Here is a 20,612-nt window from a genome sequence, read left to right as displayed (position 1 = left end):
GTTTCCAGGTCCTGAGAATGTTGACACCATAGGCTTTTTAGATACCATCGGAGTTTCCTCATATGCAGTCTTGCATACGGAATTAGTAGAATGCAAGAGACCATGAACCCCAGAGCATGCAGTATTTTCCTTGCAGACAGCTGGGGTTTTGTGGCCAATAGTTTGAAGTAGGTTGTCAAATAAACTTGTTTCTCCAGAGTGAGGAATGCCATCTGGGAAGTTGTGTTCAAGCTTGCTCCCAGGAATACAATCTGTTGGCAGGGTACTAGGTGAGATTTCTTTTCATTGATGGTGTACCCAGTGAGGTTAGAAGTCTTTATGAATGCCAGGTGTTGAAATAGCAAGTCTTGACTTTCTGCCTGAATCAGACAATCATCCAAGTATGGGTAAATGTGAATAATTCTCTGTTTGCAAAATGCAATGGCGGGAGCTAGACACTTTTGTGAACACCCTGGGCACAGTAGATAAGCCAAAGGGAAGTGCAGAGAACTGAAAGTGCATGAAGCCCACCCTGAAACGTAGGTATTGTCTGCAGGATTCTCTTATTGGGATGTGCAGGTAAGCTTCCTTTAAGTCTAGGGTTGCCAGCCAGGCATCCATGGCTAGCATAGGAAGAAGCTGTTGAAGAGTTAGCATTTTGAATTTTGGAACCACCAGAAAGGTGTTCAGAATAGAGAGGTCCATGATAGGACGCCAGGAGTTGTCTTTTCTGGGTACCAGAAAAAGTCTTGAATAAAAACCTTGCCCCCTTTGTTTTGCTGGGACAGGCTGAATAGCCCTGATACTGAGCAGAGATAGAACCTGCTGTTGGGCCTCCGCCCATTGATTTGGGGGTAGGTCTGGCCAACCATTTGGGGTTGGTAGTGTGTGGAAGTGGAATCTGTATCCTTGGGAAACTGTTCAAAACCCATTTGTCCTGGGTAATGAGTTCCCAGTTTTTTGCATGAAGGGCGAGCTTTCCTCCTAAGGGAGCAGGTAGTTGAGCAAGACTTGGAAGGTTTAAGGTTAAGTCATTGTGCCTTTTTTCCATAGGGGGGTGGTTTACTACTCCCTGCTTTGGAAGTGGGAGCCCCCCACTGCTTAGACCTGTGGGTAGTCAGACTGTAGCCTAGGTGGTCTGCTGTTCCTGGGTTTGGACTGAGAAGGCCTGGAAGGGACTGGAATGGACCAGTTCTTTGAAGGCCAATGCCTACTGAATCTGGGAGGCTGTACTTGCAGGAAATTTTTAATAGTTTGTATAGATTTAGCTTTTTCCTCCATCCTTTTGAGGACTTCTGCTTTGTTGCCAAAAAGGCGGTCTTAGTTTAAGGGAGCATCCCGTAATTTAGCTTTAACATGATCTGGCAAGTTTTGTTCCTTAAGCCAAGCATGCCTTCTAAGTAGACCCAGTGACAGCAGCCCTGCAAGATGCTTCTAAAGCATCAAAACCACATTGCAAAGTACGTTTACCAACTTGTTCTGCAGAATGCACTAAATCTTGCAATTCTTTGTGTTCAGCAGAGTCAGGAATCAACATCATTTTCTGTCTAAGTAGTCCCACAATATGCTGCTGATACTTTAACATATGAAACTGGCAATTTAAATCCCTAATGGCCAAAGTAGCAGAAGTGTATACCTTCTTACCTCATCTGTCCAAGGCTCTAGAATCTCTATCAGAAGGGGTAGGATTTTTGGCAGCAGTAGCCTTAATGCCTTTTGGTCCTTGGGAAATGGTCTCTGGATCCACAGGAGGATTCTTGAACAGGAACTTGTGAGAGTCGGGTACTCTGTAGTACCAGTCAGGTTTTCTGGGAGCTGGAGGTGAAGTGTCTGGGTAAGGCTAGAGTCCAAGAAAGCATCATCTACAATGTCCAGAACAGGAGGGAGAGCTAAATGCCTGTGCTGAGGTAGGAGTAAGAATTCCCTAAGCCTCTTTTTGGACTCAAGAGTAATCCTGGCTTTCCCAGCGGAAATGCCCCCTAAGAGTATGCAAGGTTTCACCGAAAGAAAAATCTTCTGGAGGGGAAGCAGAGGGAATGGAATCCTCTGCATTAGAATCCTCATAAGTAGATACGGGCAAATCCTGGTAATCAGGAGGAGCAGAAAAATCAGATTCCTGATCAGAACAATCAAGGAAAATCAGTTCTAGGTCTCTTAGAGGGGGAAGGCTGGCTTCCCCTAATTAAGGTAACAAGGTCTTCAGCCATTCTAAGCATTTGTTTTTGAGGGATATGGGCCTGAACCTGCTGTTTGGTCATCTGTTTTCTAGGCGTAGTGCGAGTTTTTGGCCTGGATGAACTCTTCATTGTGTGAGGCTGTGTTGCTTATTTTGTTTTGTCTAAAAGGTTGCAAAGTTAGCATTAAACTCCTTGACAAGCTTGGAGAAGGAAGGCTGGAAAAATCAGTAAAATTCCCTGAGTCAGCTTGCTTCTCTGAAACTTTTAAGGACCTCTGCAGCAGATGGTTCAAAAACTACCTGCCATTCAAAATTTCAGCTTTAACATTTTCAGGAAAATTTTGAGTAAGCAACCAAAAAAAAACTCCTTAACAGTTCCAGTGGCAGCAGCCTTGGAAGTGGCATTAGCTATATCATAAATGCACTTCAAAGAGTGGGTAACTACTGAAGACATAGAAGCAAAAAAAACTCTACAAATAAGTGTTTTTCTCAGATGAGGGAAAAGACGCCACGTTCTCTAAAGAGGCAAGCATAAACGTAAACATGTGAGCTTGACAGCAGACAATTCTAAGTTTTGAGGAAGAACACACTTGTCCCCTCAAATCTATCAAAAGCTTTCTCATCATTGCCAGAAGGGGAAGGAATGGCATTAACCAGATGTGGGCTTACCAGAGAAAATCATTCCAGGGTCTGATCTGAAAACACCTTTTAAACTCTCATGCTACAAGTGGGAACTCAAGCATTATAAACATTTTATGGTGTATGCAATACTTTGCAGAGCTTTTCTCCCCGGGCCTCTGCTGAAAAAGGGTGCAAGCTCAGTCAGACGTTCCCGGTCAACAAATGTCAAATAAACAAAACTTATAAGACTGAGGAACTTCATACAATATATCCGTTTTCCTTGGGCAAGAGGCTGTCGGTCAGGAAAGTTACAGGATGTAATAAATACATCTTCCAAAACTGGAAGAAAGAGAGAAACTGTCATAAGTTCATGTCATTCCAGTTGCAGTACATCACATTAAGAAACCGTTAAATATCATGTTCTCATTGAAAAAAAAAATTACGCTTTCTAGACATTTTCAGAAAAATAGAATCCTTTAAAAGGACCGTCAGAAGCCACACTTTCCACAGAAACAGAAACCTAAGGAGAACAAACAGTCGTCCCTCACAATCATTTTGGGGCTTAAACTCTTGAACATACTTAGAAAATTAAGAATCCCTTTTTCTTTTACCAGAAACAGTCTGAACTAAACACTTAAGCTAAACCCTATCACATCTGTCCAAAGTAGCTGACACAGAAGACAAATGTCTTAACATTTTGCTTCTTTTGGACAGGAATTTCTACAGAAGCAGACCTAACTTTAATAGGCATAAACCTCCTTAAGGACAGGTATTCAAGTCTGGCTAGGCAAAGGGGTATTCCCTGCTCCTTCTTCCAAGACCGGCAAGAAAGGTTCTCCCCTGCCAGCCAACTACAGACAACAGCCGCAGAGAACACATCTCTAACCCTCTTGTCCATGGTGACCGTACAGACTACACGAGAAGGAATGAAGCAAAACAATGAATAGTCTTGATGAGGTAGAAATGGCCACATACGAGTCACCCATCTGCAGCTGAGGCACTTTAGTAACCTGCTGAAGTAGTAAAGGCTGCTGGTTAATATTTTCATTGTGTGACTGGAAGAATGAATAACCAAGAAAAGTACAGTTTTGTACCTACCATAAATGTAGATGTTCGAAGATCCACATTGCTGCAGTCCTTACACTTGGGTAGTCCGCTGTCCTCGGTCGGCCCGAATATCAAAGTATAAGGCTGACGTCGGTCAAGGCACATTTGACTGACATCAGGACGTCAGGGTACAAATGCGCATGACCGACGTCATATCCTCAGTCTTTTCTTGCCCCAGATCTCAGAAGACCCTAAAAATAAAGGTCAAAAACCAAAAGACAGCAAACCAACAACCAACCATCCTAGCACTAAAAATATGTACAATATATACAATAGACAATATATACCCAATTGACCACCCAACCCACACAACCGCCTCTAACAACAGAGGGGAAGGAGGGAGTAATTGGACTGCAGCAATGTGGATCTTCGAACATCTACATTTATGGTAGGTACAAAACTGTACTATGTTCTTCATCTCACATTGCTGCAGTCCTTACACTTGGGTAGAATCCCAAAGCAGAGGAAAGGGAGGATGGCCAAATTATAAGGAAGCAGGAGCTGCTAAAATGCCCTGCAAAACAGCAGAGGCAAAACCAGCCCTGGATTTAGAGTAAAGTGGTAGGTGATAATGCCTGGAAAAAGTATGCACTGAACTCCAAGTAGCTGCCTCCAAAATATCCTTAGTTGCCACCCCTCTCAAAAAGCTGTTGAAGTGGCAGTAGCCCTAGTGGAATGAGGCCTAATCCCAGCTGGAACTTCCTTGCCATGATGGGAATAACAGAAAGCAATGCAAAACCCAATCCACTTAGAAATAGTTTGTTTTGACACAGGCTTGCCCTGAGAACTCAAAGCAAAAGAAACAAATAACTGCTGAGACTGCCTGAACCCTTTAGTTCTGTCCAAATAATAACGCAACTGCCTGTGTACATCTAAAGTGTGCAAAATCTTTTCCCCTTTATTTTGGGGATTTGCATAAAAGGTAGGCAAATGAATAGTTTGGTTTAAAGCCACACTAGAAACCACTTTAGGCATAAAGGAAGGATTAGTACGTAAAGATACCCTATCCTTATGGAAAATTAAGAAAGGCTCAACTGCCATAAGGGCCTGCAACTCAGAAACCCTTCTTGCAGAGGTAATAGCCAACAAAAAAGCAGTCTTCCATGATAAAAACTTTAATTCAGCAGTAGCTGCAGGCTCAAAAGGTTGTAGAGTGAGTTTCTCCAACACAAAATTGAGATCCCAAGCAGGAGTAGGAGCTCTTCGTGGGGGTCTTATATTCTTTGCCCCTCTAAGAAATTGCTTGAACAAAGGATGAGAAAACAATGGTGGGTCACAATCATAGTGAGCCGAAATTGCTGCAGCATGAACCTTAATAGAAGAGGACGACAAACCTTTGTCCAGTAACTCAGTAAGATATTGAAGAGCCACACTTAAATTAGGCCCAGAAACATCAAAATCCTTTGCTGCACTCCAAAACAAAAATCTCTTCCATTTGTCTGCGTACACTTTCCTTGTACTAGGCCTTCTGGCTTCCAAAATAACATTCAAAACTTGTTGTGGAAGTGGAGGCCCGCTATGGTTCAAAACAGAATATGCCAGGCTGTTAGGTGCAGAGAGTGAAGCTTGACATTGAGCAAATGACTGTCCTCCTGAGACAACAGGTGTGGAATCGAAGGCAAAGGCCATGGAGGCTTCCGTACCAGGCTCCTCAGTAATGGGTACCAATGCTGTCGAGGCCAATCTGGAGCTATCAAAATCATCCTTGGCTTGTCTTGTCTGGCCTTTAGTAGTACCTTTGGGAGGAGAGGCAGAGGCGGAAAGGCATACACATGAAGATTGCTCCAATTGAAAGAAAGAGCATCCACTTTCCAAGCTGTGGGATGAAACCTTTTGTGCAAAACTTTGGCAGCTGGTGGTTTAGTGGGGAAGCGAACAGATCTATGTCTGGAGTTCCCCATGACACTGTCAATTTCTGAAATATATGAGGATCCAATTTCCACTCGTGGGGATCCATAATTTGTCTGCTCAACACATCTGCTAAGGAGTTCTGTGCTCCGCAGAAACCTTGCCTGAAGATTTAGCTGTAAACTGAGAGCAGTCTCCCACAAAATCATTGCTTGCCTGCATAGAGGGTAAGAATGTGTTCCGCCTTGCTTGTTGATGTACCACATGACAGTTGTGTTGTCTGTTAGAATCAACACCTGCCCTGGAAGAAGTAAATCCTTGAAAGCTATTAATGCAAACTGGACTGCTAACATCTCTTTCAAGTTGATATGTAGATGTTGTAGTCTGGCAGGCCACTTGTCTTGTATCCACTTTCCATTCAGATGAGCTCCCCAAGCTTTGTCTGAGGCATCTGTCGTTAGAATCTGACTCGCCTCTGGCCGGGTCACAGAGAGTCCCTTGTTTAGGTGACATTCCTGAGCCCACCACAAAAATTCCTTTTGAATGCAAGGTATTATTTGAATGACAGTGTCCAAATCCTGGCAGTGCTGTGTCCATACATTTTTGAGATACCATTGTAGCTTCCTCATATGCAGTTTGGCATTGGGAAGCACCAGAATACAAGATGCCATGAACCCTAAGGCTTGAAGGACTGTCCTTGCAGTCAGCCCGGACTGATGAGACAACTGATGAAAGTAAAGGGAAAGACTCTTTTGTTTGTCCGGGGTCAAAAAGGCCATCTAGGATGCTGTATTCAGTCTCACACCCAGAAAGCACATGTCTTGAGAGGGTACTAGACTGGACTTTATTTCGTTCACAGAATACCCCAGGCATCTTAGCACTGCTATCACATAATCCAAATGATGAAGAAGCTCGTCCCTTTCTTGAGCCAGAATCAGGCAATCGTCCAAATAGGGATAAATCTGTATTCCTTTTAACCTGAGGAAAGCTATCACTGGAGCCAGAACGTTCGTGAACACTCTGGGCGCAGTAGATAAGCCAAAGGGCAATGCAGAGAACTGATAATGAGAAGTCCCAGTTCGAAAACGCAGATACTTCCTGCAACTTAGTCTGATAGGAACATGAAGATAAGCCTCCTTGAGATCTAAAGTTACCATCCAATGATCTTTGCCAAGCAGAGGTAAAAGCTGCTGTAACGTCAACATTTTGAACTTGGGAATGTCCAGATAAGTGTTGAGGATAGATAAGTCCAAAATTGGTCTCCACGTGTTCCCTTTCTTTGGTACTAGGAACAGGCGAGAATAAAATCCTAGGCCCACTTCTGGCATAGGGACCGGCTGAATGGCCCCTATTTGGAGTAACAGAGAAATTTGCTTGTGAGCCTCTATTCTTTGTGGAGGAGGAACGTCTGGCATGCCTTTGAAAGGAGGCAAGGTATGGAAATAAAACCTGTAACGGTGGTGTATGATATCCAATACCCATCTGTCTTGGGTAATTAAACTCCAATTTTCTTTGAAAAGTGCCAACCTTCCTCCCAAAGGTGCTGCCAGACGAGAAGGCTCTGGCAGCTGAAAAGGTAGGTCATTGGGTCTGTTTACGAAAGGACTGACCCCTGCCCTCACCTGAAGACTGTGCAGGAGAACTCCTGTTCTAGGCCTGAAAGAGCCCTGAGCTCTGCCCTACCACGTCTAGATCTACCCCTAGACTGGGAATCATAAGAAGGATACATCCACCCCTTAGTAGGCCAATTTCTACTAAACTTTGGAGGCTGAACCTGCAAAAAATCTTTAACAGTCTGCACAGACTTAGCCTTGTCTTCCATTTTCTTTAAGACTGTCTCAACAGGAGAACCAAACAACACATCAGATTGTAAAGGAGCATCTAAAATCCGTGATTTAACATGGTCAGATAAATTCTGATCCTCAGCCAGGCGTGCCTGCGAAGAACTGACCCAGTGGCAGCCACCCTAGACGAGGCCTGTACAGCATCAAAACCACATTGCAAAGAATGCTTACCCACCTGTTCAGAAACATGTACTAAATCTTGCAACTCTTTACAATCAATACCTTCCGCCAGAGCATCAACCTTAGACTTCAATTGTGAAAGGAGATAGTTTTGGTATTTTAACATGTGAAACTGGCAATTCAAAGCCCTCATAGCTAGAGTGGAAGAAGTATAAACTTTCTTTCCCCATCTATCCAAAGCCTTGGCCTCTGTCTGAAGGAACCGGATTCTTGACAACAGAAGCCTTAACACCTTTAGGCCCCTGACTAACAGTTTCTGGGTCTGCCCTAGGACTCTTAAAAAGATAGTTATGAGCTTCAGGCACCCTGTAATATCTATCCGGTTTAACAGGAGCAGGAGGTAAAGAATCAGGATTAAGAGAAGCCTCTGCAAAAACATCTTCCACCACATCTAAAACAGGAGGTATAGCCAAAGGCCTATGCTGGGGTAAAAACAAAAATTCTCTAAGCCTTTTCCTGGAATCAGAGAAGTCCTGACCTTCCCACTTAAAATGCTCCCTCATAGAATGAAGAGTTTCCGAGAAAGAAAAATCCTCAGGAGGAGAAGCAGAAGGAGTAGAATCATCCACATCAGAGTCAGAATAAGGAGAATACTCCTGCAAGTCTTCAGCCAAGACTCTGAAACATCCGAAGCCTGCTCAAAACTCCCTGGCTCAGGCTCCACCCTAGGTCTCTTATCAGGAGGGGGCAAAGAACCCCTAATCAAAGAAATCAAATCTTCTGCCATTTTAAGCATATGCTTCTTGGGCACAGTTCCAGAAGAACTAGGGGTGACACCAACTGAAGCTGAACCTGGCCTGCCTCTGGGAGAAGCCTTGGAAACAGAAGGAGAGGGCCAAGCCACCCTAGGAAGGGAGGGGAGTACAGTAACCTGAGAAGCCCCTTCAGCCTGACCTGCCTCCTGAGAGGCCACATCTTGCAATAACAAAGTCTCTCCCTGGGAACCCAAAGAAACCTCCGGTGGCGCCACCGGCTCCACCGACACCTCTAAAGAACCGGCGTCCGGTACAGACGGTTCTTCTAGCCTAGGCTTAACTGCTTTGTCCTTGCACTTCTTCGAAGAAGCGCCGGAGTATCCGACGGCATTTTATAATTGCACCGCTTCCCAAAGACTAACCTGGCACAATCCAACCTTCTCTTTATAGTGCGTTTATTGAATCTAGCACAAGAGCGACACCCAACAACGTCGTGCTCAGGCCCTAAACAAGGAATACACAAAGTATGATAATCTCTATGCGGTATCTGTTTCCCACAAGAAATGCAATTATTGACTTTTTCTGACATCCGGTAAATCACTGAGGCAAGAAAAACTAAAATATTCCCCAACGGGGTACTTAGCCAACTTTGAACTCGGTCTGAAACTTCGAAATCGAAAAATCTCAGAACGCCAACCGGCACTTACAATGCTGCTTCTGCATCGGACCATGCGGCAAAAAAGACTGAGGATATGACGTCGGTCATGCGCATTTGTACCCTGACGTCCTGATGTCAGTCAAATGCGCCTTGACCGACGTCAGCCTTATACTTTGATATTCGGGCCGACCGAGGACAGCGGACTACCCAAGTGTAAGGACTGCAGCAATGTGAGATGAAGAACATCTGGTAGGCCGTTCATAGTAAAGTAGAAAAATATGCCGGATTCCCAGAGAAGACTGGCAACAGTCATCAGTAACACAGACAAGTACTTAAAGAACTCCATTTTTCAACCAAAAACATGGTGAAAAGCATTTAATGCATTTTCCTCAGCCCCAAAAATGAACAACTTTTACCAAGGAAAAATGGATGTACTTTCAATGAAGGTTTTGTGTCAGGGCTGGCAACTCGGCATGTAAAAATCCACTGCCAATCATTAGTGGACCAGAATTCCGCTATGGCGACCCTTAACCGGGAAAAGCCGAAAGACACAACAACTAAAACAGGTCAGTTCCTGCCATAAAAAATCCCCCCCCCCGCGATGGGAACTTATCTGCCCAGCAATGAAACAGCTTTAGCCAAACAGTGATCCTCGAATGTTCACAACAGGAGCAAGTGGGAAAACTCTGAAGGGCTTGGCACCCGAACCACACATTCTTCAGTTCTGCACAACTGCTTAATATTTTACACCACATGAAAGGTGCCATTATGTTTTGGATGTTACTGAACACACCTTTTTTTTTTACATTACTTTGAAGTGAAAGGAAAAATGTATAATACACAACACAAATTACCATACTTACTACTTACCTTGTTAAAAAATGATGAGTCCAGAGTATCGGCAGCGTCCACTGTATCCTCATCAAAACAACTTGGGTATGCAAAACTCCTCTTCAAGTGTGGTTTATGAAGAGAGCCTTCCAGAACAGGCCGACCCTGACAATAAAAATACCAGTTTCAGCTTCTATGATCCAATGTTGCTGGTTTGTTCCTTGAAATAATGACTCTCAGTACATACAGGTAAACAAGCTTAAACTCCAATATATACATTAAATATAGCAAGTTCAATATAAAGTTTAATTTATTTTAACTTTCTACATTTGCATTTATTACCATATTATTCAAGCTATTAAAGCCTGATTAGAGGGAAGATCTTGGAAGATGAGCTCCAACATAACTGCCATTCAAAATACAGACACTTACAGTCTAACTCTGTAGAGTGAAATGATAAAACCCTGAATGCAGCCCAGATGAACAAAATTTAAGTACTGGATCCACAAAAGTCAAAGCAGCAGGATCAGCTTGTCCATTCTAGACTGGGGAGGTTCCCAGCCTGACAGTGTTCTAGTACCAGCACAGTTTTGCAGGAAAGTCACTGACTGGAGGACACAGGTTTGGAATCCCAAGCTGGGGATGGTAGCTTAACAGCAGTGCGTTTCTGGCAGCATTCATTTATCAGGGGGAGGGCACTGGATTCATGTCGGTGATATAGTGCCTACATCATTTGGGAGGGGTAAGGGTAGGGGTTAGGGCAAGGGAAAACATGCCTCCATAGTCCGGGCCTGCAACTATGACGAATGCTGACTGGAGGGAGCACCTACCAGCTGAGGCTAGAAGATAGAGATGCCTTTGAGTTCCAGCCTGTGGGATAAGGCCAGAATCACAAACTGGACGAAAGCAGCATGTTTGGTCAAGGCGAAAACAGACAGATAAGGAATACCTACAGGCCCTGGTCTTGTGTTTGTGTGTGGGGTGGGTGGGTAAGCTGAATACATCTTGCCATGTAGAGGTGTTCACTTCAAAAGCTCAGCAAGCAAATGTGGGGTAGAGGCATAGGCACAAAACTCCCTCATGGCTACCCTAAATAACAGCCCTCTCTGGACATCTCCCACCCACAGCCCAAGTGAAATTCAGCAGGTAAGAGATAGAGTTGGTATGTTTTTCTGGGGGAAACAGGATGGTCAGCAGGCAAAAAGGAAAAAGCACACAAAAAAATGCAAGCATAACTGTCCAAGAATTGCAGCAATACAACTAATGCATACTTCCGGGTCTATATTAGAAGACTGAATGTTTAAACACCTAAATATCCATCTTCTAATATCGAAAGCAAAAAATGGCAAATGGCTGATTTAACGCAGGGAATGATTTCCCTTGGCCATCCGCCAGATTTTGCAGTTTCCTATACTGTAGAACGATCTCAGAGTTGGTATATTTAGTTAGCGGAGGTGTGGGGGGGCACAGCCCCCCACTTACTTTGGATGTACATGCTCTTCATAACCGTAAGTATTTTATGTAAAATGTGAAATATTTGTCCATCTGATGTGGCACCATTGTTATGGATGTCCAAAATCGCGGCTATTTTAGACAAAATTTGATTTTTTTTCTTTAAATTTTTTTACCAATTTATTATTCTTATTTCTTTATCACAGACTTCTAGTAGGAGAAATAGAAACATTTGTGAATGTAGGTTTTATTTATTTTAGCCAGCTGTTTCTTCTAATTTTTTCTTGCTATTCCTAATCCTGTTCAAAAGGGAATAATATTGACACCTGCTGTCACTGGAATACTATATAAAAAGTAAAATTGTTTAACTTGCACTTGCAATGTTTGAATTCCTCACTGCTGCAGTTGACATCAGACTATAGGAGTTGTGTCCTGCCTTGGACAACCCCATACAGCTTCCAAAATCTCTGGCTCCCTTCCACACCTTCACTCTGACTGCTGATTGCCAGCGCCTTGGAGGTAAATCAGCAGTAAGAATGAAGATTTATTCAGGATTTTCTTGCTCAAAAGTTAAGGAGCGTACTCATCCTGAACAACTAGCACACATTGTATCCCAACAATCAACTACATACAGAAGTAGGCAGATGGAGGGTAGACACAGCTACTGCAGCAGTATGGAATTCATAGAGCTACTGTTAGTGGTAAATGCAACTTAAATACAGCTGTACAATGTCCTTAATTCACACAGTTACAGGAGCGTTTAGGCTATACGGTTTGATTACCAAAGCTTATCCAACCTAAGAGGAAGAATATGGATCCAACAGCTCCTGGAGAATGGATCTAGAAAAAGAATCCAGTTTGTAATGCCTTGTAAAGGTATGTACAGAAGACCATGTAGCTGCCTCCCAAATCCTTCTAGAGTCTACCCCTTTCCAATATGCCATTGAAGAAGCCAATACTATAATAAAATAAGTCTTTAAACTGCCTGGAACTGGTTTACTATGGTGGAAATACTAAAAGGCTCCATGAACAGAAATGCTGAAATGGTAAGCAAGATGTGCCTTGACAGAAGAATAAGAGAGGCCAGAGGATAGTAACCTTCAGAAATATTTAAGCACCAGTGGTACATAACCACAGCCAGGGCCGTAGTTATTGGCCAAGCATCAACTAGAAAATCTTTTCCATTTGCAAATATAAGACCTCCTAGTACCAGATTTTCTTGCCCCCTTTGGTACCCAATGTATGTCTTCATGAAAGAGGTACTTGATAGAAATCATAATTAAATCATCCAGGCAGTTAGCTAAATATGTTTGAGACTGGGGAGTGTATCACTCTCCCCCTTGTCTTGTGAGAGTAGGATCAGTCTCTGGGGAAGCTTGTGGTAATTGCCATTGACAATCCCATGCAGTTTGGGTTCGTGAAGGCCCGTTCTTGTCTCTTGAACCTGACCGACATCTTTAAATCAGTCTCCAGTGTCGAGGACAAGGGTAAGGTGGTACACACAGCCTATCTGGACCTCGCCAAGGCCTTCAACGCCATCCCCCATTCTGGAATCATAGATAAACTTACTAAGCTGGGCATTAATCCCCATGTCACTTGACAAGTTGCCAACTGGCTTACTGACAGAACCTAGACTGTAAAGGTAACCAACTACAAATCCCGCTCCAGACAAGTGGAGTACCTCAGGGTTCAGTCCTGGGACCGCTCTTGTTTGGCATCTACTTCTCTGAAGTACAGGCCAACACTAAGGGACTCTGGCTAACAAAGTTCGCAGATGACTGCAAACTGGGAGCCATTACTGAATCACCAAATAATGGGGATATTCTACGAAAGGGCCTTAAAGAAACAGATGCTTGGTGCCAGAGCCATGGGCTCAAGCTCAATGCCAAGAAATGTATAGTTATCCCCTTTGGGAAAAACATGTGCCCATGAATTACCACATAGGTGGAAGTACAATAAACATCGAAAGTGTGATAAGAGACTTAGGGACACAGGTGGACAATGGTCTCACCTTCAATAACCACATCGCCACAACAGTCAGGAAATCCTTTTATGTGGCACACCTCATTACTAAGGGCTTTTCATCCAGGAAAAAGGAGGTCATTGTCCCACTGTACTCATCCCTCATTAGACACATTATAGAATACAACGCACCGTTTGGTATGTACCTCTCAAGACATCTGCAACAACTGGAAATGCCGCAGAAATACCTCACTAAAAGAATCACAGACCTAAAGTAGATGCCCTATGCTGACCGTCTTAAAAAAGAAGTTATGTACTCACCATAACGTTCCATGTGAGTTATGTGTCTTGCCTTTATTCTCACTGATGGGTTCGAAGCCGATCCTCGGCTCTGACACTGCCTATAGCAAAAGCTCAAGGTTTGCCAGTAGCTCGAGACCAAGCCCCTTATCCCACAATGCACTGCTGGAATTACCTCAGATCTTGTTTGCTGCGAGTATATATACCTTTTTTCTTTTTCTACAAGGAAGCACTTCCCAAAGGGGAAGTAATGTTGAATAACCAGGATGGTACTAGCCTCTAAGTCAACTGTCAGCCAGGAGGGGGAAGGAGAGAGGGACGTGAGAATAAAGGCGAGATAAACAACTCACATGGAATGTTATGGTGAGTACATAACGTCTTTATGTGAAGTTGTTAAATGTCGCCATTTATTCTCACTGATGGGTAAGTGTCCCTAGCACCCTCAATCTTGGGTGGCTCATAGAAGTACATTTTTCAGTACCGTGGAACCAAAGGAAGACCTGTCCTTGGAAGCCTTAGCTACTTGTAATGCGTGATAAAGGTATGAGATTAGACCAAGTGGCTGCAGCACAAATATTGTGAAGGGGTAATTTAGCTTGGAAGGCAGAAGATGTAGAAACGGCTCTGGTAGAATGAACCTTAGGTCTGTGTGTCAATGGTATGTTTGCATTCACATAAACAAAGGATATACAATCGGATAACCATTTAGATAGGGTTGTTTTAGCCACTGGACTACCTTTTCTGGCGTCCGAAAAGGATAGGAAAAGTTGACCTGATTTTCTAATATCCTTAGTTCTATCAAGATAAAATCTCAGCCGTCTTTGTACATCAAGTTTGTGCAGCATGTATTCCAATTTGTTAAGAGTGGTTGGGAAAAAAGACTGGCAACTCAATGACTTGATTGATATTGGATTCAGAACGGACTTTAGGCAAAAAGGAGGGGTTTGTTCTGAGAGATTCTCTATCAGCATGGAAAATCATGTAAGGAGGTCTGATAGATAATGCTTGAAGTTCTGACACTCTGCGGGCAGAAGTAATGGCCACTAGAAATATAGTCTTCCAAGACAAATATTTGAGATCACAAGAAGATGCTGGTTTGAAGGGGGGAGAATTATTTGAGACTGCATAAAATTCAAATTCCAGGGAGAATAAGGGATTTTGACAGGAGGTCTCATGTGAAAAACACCTTTAAGAAAAGCCTTAGATAACTTATGGCCCATAACATTCAACCCAAAGGATCCAAGGTGGAAATTTGATATGGCAGCTAACTAGACTCGAACTGTGGCAGCTGCTGCTCCTTCCTTAAAAATCTTTGTCAAAAATTCTAAACTGGACGATAAAGGAGCTTGGAAAGGGTCGATTTTCTGTATATTGGCCCATTTGAGAACCTGTTCCACTTACTGCGGTATAGTTTCCTGGTGGATGGCTTGTGAGAAGACAAAAGGATTTGTCTTGTATCACCTGAGAATGAATGAAGCCTGTCAAATAGGGGAAGTGCATTAGCCAAGCAGTCAGCTTTAGGGACTGCAGTGAAGAATGAAGGTCCGGAACTGGGTCCAGGATCCATGGATCCTCCAGCAGATGATGGTGAAGGAAGGGGAACCAAATCTATCAAGGCCAGTAGGGGGCTATGAGGACACCTGCCCTTCCCAGCGATTTTGCTTTCTGTAAAACCTTGGGTATCAATGGAATAGGTGGGAATGCATCTAGGAGACCCTGAGGCCAATCGTGTACAAGTGCATCAATCGGGGGATGTCCTGGAGGTGGTATTAAGGCAAAGTAGCTTCTGAATTTGGTATGGATGTGACTGGCAAAGAGGTTGCAGCAAGGCTGGCCCCATTTGCAGAAAATCAAATCCGCAACTCGATGGTTGAGAGACCACTTGTGAGGCAACAGTATTGCCCTGCTCAGCTTGTCCGCTATCACACTGAATTTCCCCGGGATGTGTGTTGCTAACAGAAAATGGTGGGACGACACAGCCCACTGCCATACCCTGAGGGCTTCTTGACAAAGGGGGTAAGACTTGGTTCTGCCTTAAGTACCAGACCACTGACATGTTGTCCGTCTGAAGAAGTACCGCTTTCAACTCCAGAACACTGATCTGCAGATGTGACTCTTGATCCGTCCATGTGCCTTGGGCAGTCTTTCCCTTGAAAATGCCCCCCCACCCTACCAGGGAAGTGTCCGTGGTCACAGTGGCTACTGGGGGGGGGGGGGTCTTCCGATTGTGACATGGAGACATCAACCACCACCACAGGCCTCTCTTGCAAGAATCCGTGATGAGAATCATGTGGTGCATCAGCAGCTTTTGGTAAGACCACTGAGCAAAGAGGAGCCATTGAAGGATTCGCATATGCATCCTTGCGAGTGGCACAGCCAGGATTGCTGCCGCCATCAAAGCTAGCACCTTCAAAGTCTGCTGTTGTAGCTTTGTTCTTTGACACCAGTGAGTTGACCTGTTGGCGAAGAAGTGAGACTCTTTCAATTGGAAGACGTAGAGTGGTGGTTGAGGTATCTAACTCTGCTCCTATAAAAACGGTATGCTGCGATGGCGATAAGGCAGACTTTTCAAAGTTGATTGTAATGCCTAATTGATGGCACTGTCAGAGTATATTGTTGCCTGAGTCAATTGATGCCTGGTGGTAGCGGTGAGGAGCCAATCATCTAGGTATGGAAACACCTGGAATCCTAGACGCCTCAGGTGAGCCTTGACCACTGCCATGCATTTGAACACTCTGGGAGCTGTAGTGAGACCAAAGGTCAGGGCTCAAAACTGGTAATGATTGGCTCCCAGTCAGAAACGCAGGTGATCCCTGGAGCATCTGTTCATCTTTACGTGATAGTACATGTCTTTGAGATCTATGGTGCACATCCAATCGCCTTTCCCTGGGAAGGGAAGAATGGACTGAAGCATGACCATTCGGAACTTCTCCTTCTTTACGAATTGGTCGAGTCTGCTGAGGTCCAAGATAGGTCTCCAGTCCCCTGTTTCCTTTGGTACCAAAAAGAATCTTGAGTAAGTTCCAAATCCAACTTGGTCTGCTGGGACTGGTTGGATGACTCTCTTTTCTAGCAATTTGTGGACCTCTACGATTGCTTGCTCCCTGAGACTGGGCGGAACATCTAGGATTCTGTTTACAGGAGTGGGAGGGGAAGAGAACAGTATGAAATATTCTCTGGAAATTATGCTTTGTACCCATGTATCTGATGTTATGTTTAGCCAGGGCTGAGTAGGGGTAGAAAAATGGACTCCAATGGCAGATAGGGTCTTGCCTTCCGGAAAGGGCTCTGCAAAGGAACAGAGACGCATCCAGGCTGGTCTCCGCAGAGCAATGCCTGAACTAGCGGCTCTACTCGAACCATCAGCTGCATAAGATATGAGACGCATGGACGAGTTCACAACCGAGTTTAGAGTAGAGAGCTGTGTGTTGACTTTGTCGGCAACCCCTGCAGCTACCATACCCTGGAGAGCATCTCCTAGCTCTTTTGAGAGATCTCTTTGTAGTCTCGTGAAATGGGTTAAATAGTTCAGCGATCGCAGAGAAAAAGTCGCTGAACTAAACACGCATTTCCCATATCTATCCATGATCCTAGAATCTCTGTTTAGTGGATGGATAGATGCAGATGTTGCAGACACTTCCTTTTTGGTGGCTGCAGCTACCACCATGGCGTCAACAGACACTCCTTTGGTGAAAAAGGCTTTGTCCACTGGTGCAGAGATGAACTTATTCGGCTTCCGAGGGACAGGTTCCATGGCCTCCGGTGACTCCCACATCTTATGAGAGATCAGTTCCATGAGCTCATCATAAGGCGGACACACAAGAGAAGTGGAAGGTTGAGACCCAAAAGCCTTCAAGAGCACGGACTCTTCCTCAGTAGGGGTTCTGGACTGCCAATCGCCCCTCTGACTCAGGATCTCTAATATCTCCGCAAATGAGATATCCTCAGAGGGGGATCGAGAGGACCCTTCTGACCCATCCAAGTCAGTGTTGGATGTCAAAGACTCCTGTGGTGAGTGCAAGTGCCTCCTCTTGCACAGTCTCTCCATAGGTACTTCCTCAGTGGGGAGATCTGGGTTGGTCCCAGAAGAACAAGGGGCACCCTCTGGGGCTACTTGAGGCTCAGGGTCTCTACGGTTAGGGGGACCAGTAGAAGTAGAAGCGGGCACAGGTGCTTGAGGGGAGAAGGAAGCCCGAACTAATGTCGACGAGGTCTTAGGAGACAGGACTCTCCTTATGGCATGGAAAGCACGGTGGCTCCAACAAGAAGGGGTAGATGGATCCGATGGGACCGTCCGATCCTCCCGCATTGAAACCATGGGCTCCAAAAGCCCGAGGTAGGAGCCAAGCTCATCCGAGCCGAAGCCCCGAGAGGAAGAGTCGGCACTGACAAATCGGTCCGACTATCCTCCCCGGACCAGACAGGAAAATGTCGGCTCCTAGCATCCTCGGTCGGCGCCGAGGACGTCTGAGTAGATGGAACTTATAACACCGGTGCAGGTCTCGGTTCCTTAGGTTCGACAACACTCGGTTCGGGCTCCTTCGGCTCAGAGTGTCCAGTACGGCTCAGAGGAGTAGTCATCAAGTCCGGTTCAATGGTCTTCGGCTAAAGGGTCGGGGCTGACAACTTAGCAAGTCCTGGTGCCCATAGAAGCTTCTGCACTAGCCGATCCATATCCATATCTGAGAGGCTGACTGAAGACTTCGAGGAATGCACCGAAGGTGCTGACTGGAGCAGAGGAGATGAGGGAGCCTCAGAGACCGGCTCCAAGACTGGGAGCTGGCTCCGAACCAAAGGGACAAGGGACACTCTGTTCCAAGGACTGCGGAACCGATGACCCTGTACCCTCTTTTTTTTTTTGCCTTCTTAGTAACTTTACAATCTCCAGAAGATTTAGATGATTTTGAAGAAGTGCTAGCACCTTCCTGGCTACCCAACGCCTCAGAGAAAGTATGCTGCAGCAACCCCTATCAATAAGTTTTTTCCTTCTCTCTAAGAGTGCCCTAGAGGAAAGAGAGTGGCAAATACGGCAAGAGTCTTGGAGGTGTTTAGCCCCCAGACAGTAAACACATTGGACATGCCAGTCAGTGATGGACATTTTCTGTCCACAATCTGGACATTTCTTAAACCCTGATTTGGGATGAGACTTTTTCTTCTCATCCGACATGTTCAAAGTTTGAAACAGGCACACCACAGAATTAACTTGTAGAGGTTAAATACAGGGCTAACTATGCCTACACTAAAAAAGTACCAATAACAAGAAGAAATTTGTTAAATCTAAATAAGCTAACAAAAGGCCCAACACTCTAAGAAACTAAGCCAACACAGGGCACTACCTACTACAATCTAACCTACGTATAACTACAGTATTTTAACGTGAAACACACACACACACACACACACACACACACACACTAGATAGAGAATAATATATATCAAAAAGAAGGAGAAAGAAATTTTTAAACTTGCGATTTAAGCAAAATATGGTCGGAGCTGACTGGATCACAGAGATCTCCTGCTGCGGCAAACTAGATCTGAGGTAACTCAAGCAGTGCATTGTGGGATAAGGGGCTTGGTCTCAAGCTACTGGCAAACCTTGAGCTTTTGATACAGGCTGTGTCGGAGCCGAGGATCGGCTTCGAACCCATCAGTGAGAATAAATGGTGAGATTTAACAACTTCACATCTCCACCTACACTCTGTTGTATATCATCTACTCGGAGGCAATCTCTGCTTAACATACAAGGCCATGTCAAACCAAGAGCTTTTGGACATGCTACACTTTTAAAGAAATCCCAATCCCTCAGAGACACGCTTCAGAATCTAAACCTTGTCATCACAATGAACAAAACAAGCTGGAGGGATAGGTTCCTGACCCAGTGACTCCCCAGACTCTGGAATAGACTGCCCATACATGTCAAGCAGAGCACCGCTTTGGCCCATTTCAAAAGGAACCTTGATGATTGGATGGGAGATAGGAAATTCACCTCAAGGATCACGTCAGTCACCCTGCTAGACAGGGGTCCAGGAAAGTAAATACTGTGGGAAGAAATAGCCAGGGAATTGTTATGGCTAGGCTTGTATAGGCCCTAGGGCCGACAACCTATGAACCTATGACAAGTTCTAGAAGAAAGGAGAACCAATGTTGCATAGGACAAAAGAGGTCACAACCACCTTTGGGGAGTCTTTCTGAATCTTCAAAATTACCCTGCATATCACTGAAAAGGTTGGGAAGGCATAAAGGAACATTGCTGACCAGTAGAAAGAAAAGGCATCTGTTTTTCAGGCTTGCATGCAAGGACTCCTACAGTAGAATTTAAGTTGTCTGTTTTGAAAAGGCAAACAGTTACTTGAGGTATTCTCCAAAACTGGTTCAATTCCTGGAAGCCCCCCTCATACAATCTCCATTTGCTAGGGTCTGCCTTTGTTCTGCTCAGCTTGTCTCCCACTATGTTTTGCTCTGATAGAATGTAAGATGCTGGGAGGTTTAAAGAGTTCTGAACAGCTAACTGCCAAGCAATCACAGCCTGCCTGCACAAAAGGTACAACCTGGTGCCCTGTTGCTTGTTTACAAACCGCATCACAATGCTGCTGTCTATAATCACCAGAAGAGGTACAGGAAACCAGAAGATATTTTAAAGCAAAGATCACAGCCAGCATCTCTGACATGGATGTGCTTTGGTCTGCCTGAGTTCCACCAGCCTTGCACCTTTTCCCTAAAAGAAACTGCCTGGAAGCAAACTCTGAAGCATTTGTAGTTACAGATTGGCTTGGACATAGAGGAGAAAAGGGATTTGTTTCTATCTGTGGTCTCCACCAATGCAGTTCCTTTTTGAAACAGCCCATTCCTGGAATTTGAAATTCCAGAGGATGCATATGTTGGGTTCGTATTTTTCATTTTTCAAACAGGCGAGAGAAATCATGAAAATCACACAAGCTATGAACTCCAGAAACCTGACA

General features: G+C 44.6%; 1 protein-coding gene across 1 annotated transcript in view; it reads right to left on the bottom strand.

Moving 5' to 3' along the window:
* The window catches only part of RHBDF2 (rhomboid 5 homolog 2), a 1,958,103-nt gene that overhangs the window by 1,432,130 nt on the left and 505,361 nt on the right, over positions 1–20,612 (bottom strand). The window contains exon 7 of the mRNA XM_044089036.1: positions 9,979–10,104. Coding sequence (XP_043944971.1) covers positions 9,979–10,104 — 126 coding nt within the window. The remainder of the gene's footprint in view (positions 1–9,978; positions 10,105–20,612) is intronic.

The sequence above is a fragment of the Protopterus annectens genome, chromosome 12.part0, assembly GCF_019279795.1.
Source record: "Protopterus annectens isolate FY-2018-M chromosome 12.part0, PAN1.0, whole genome shotgun sequence".
NCBI lineage: Eukaryota > Metazoa > Chordata > Ceratodontiformes > Protopteridae > Protopterus > Protopterus annectens.
The sequence above is the reverse complement of the archived record's forward strand: the minus strand, read 5'-3'. Positions and strand labels throughout refer to the sequence as shown.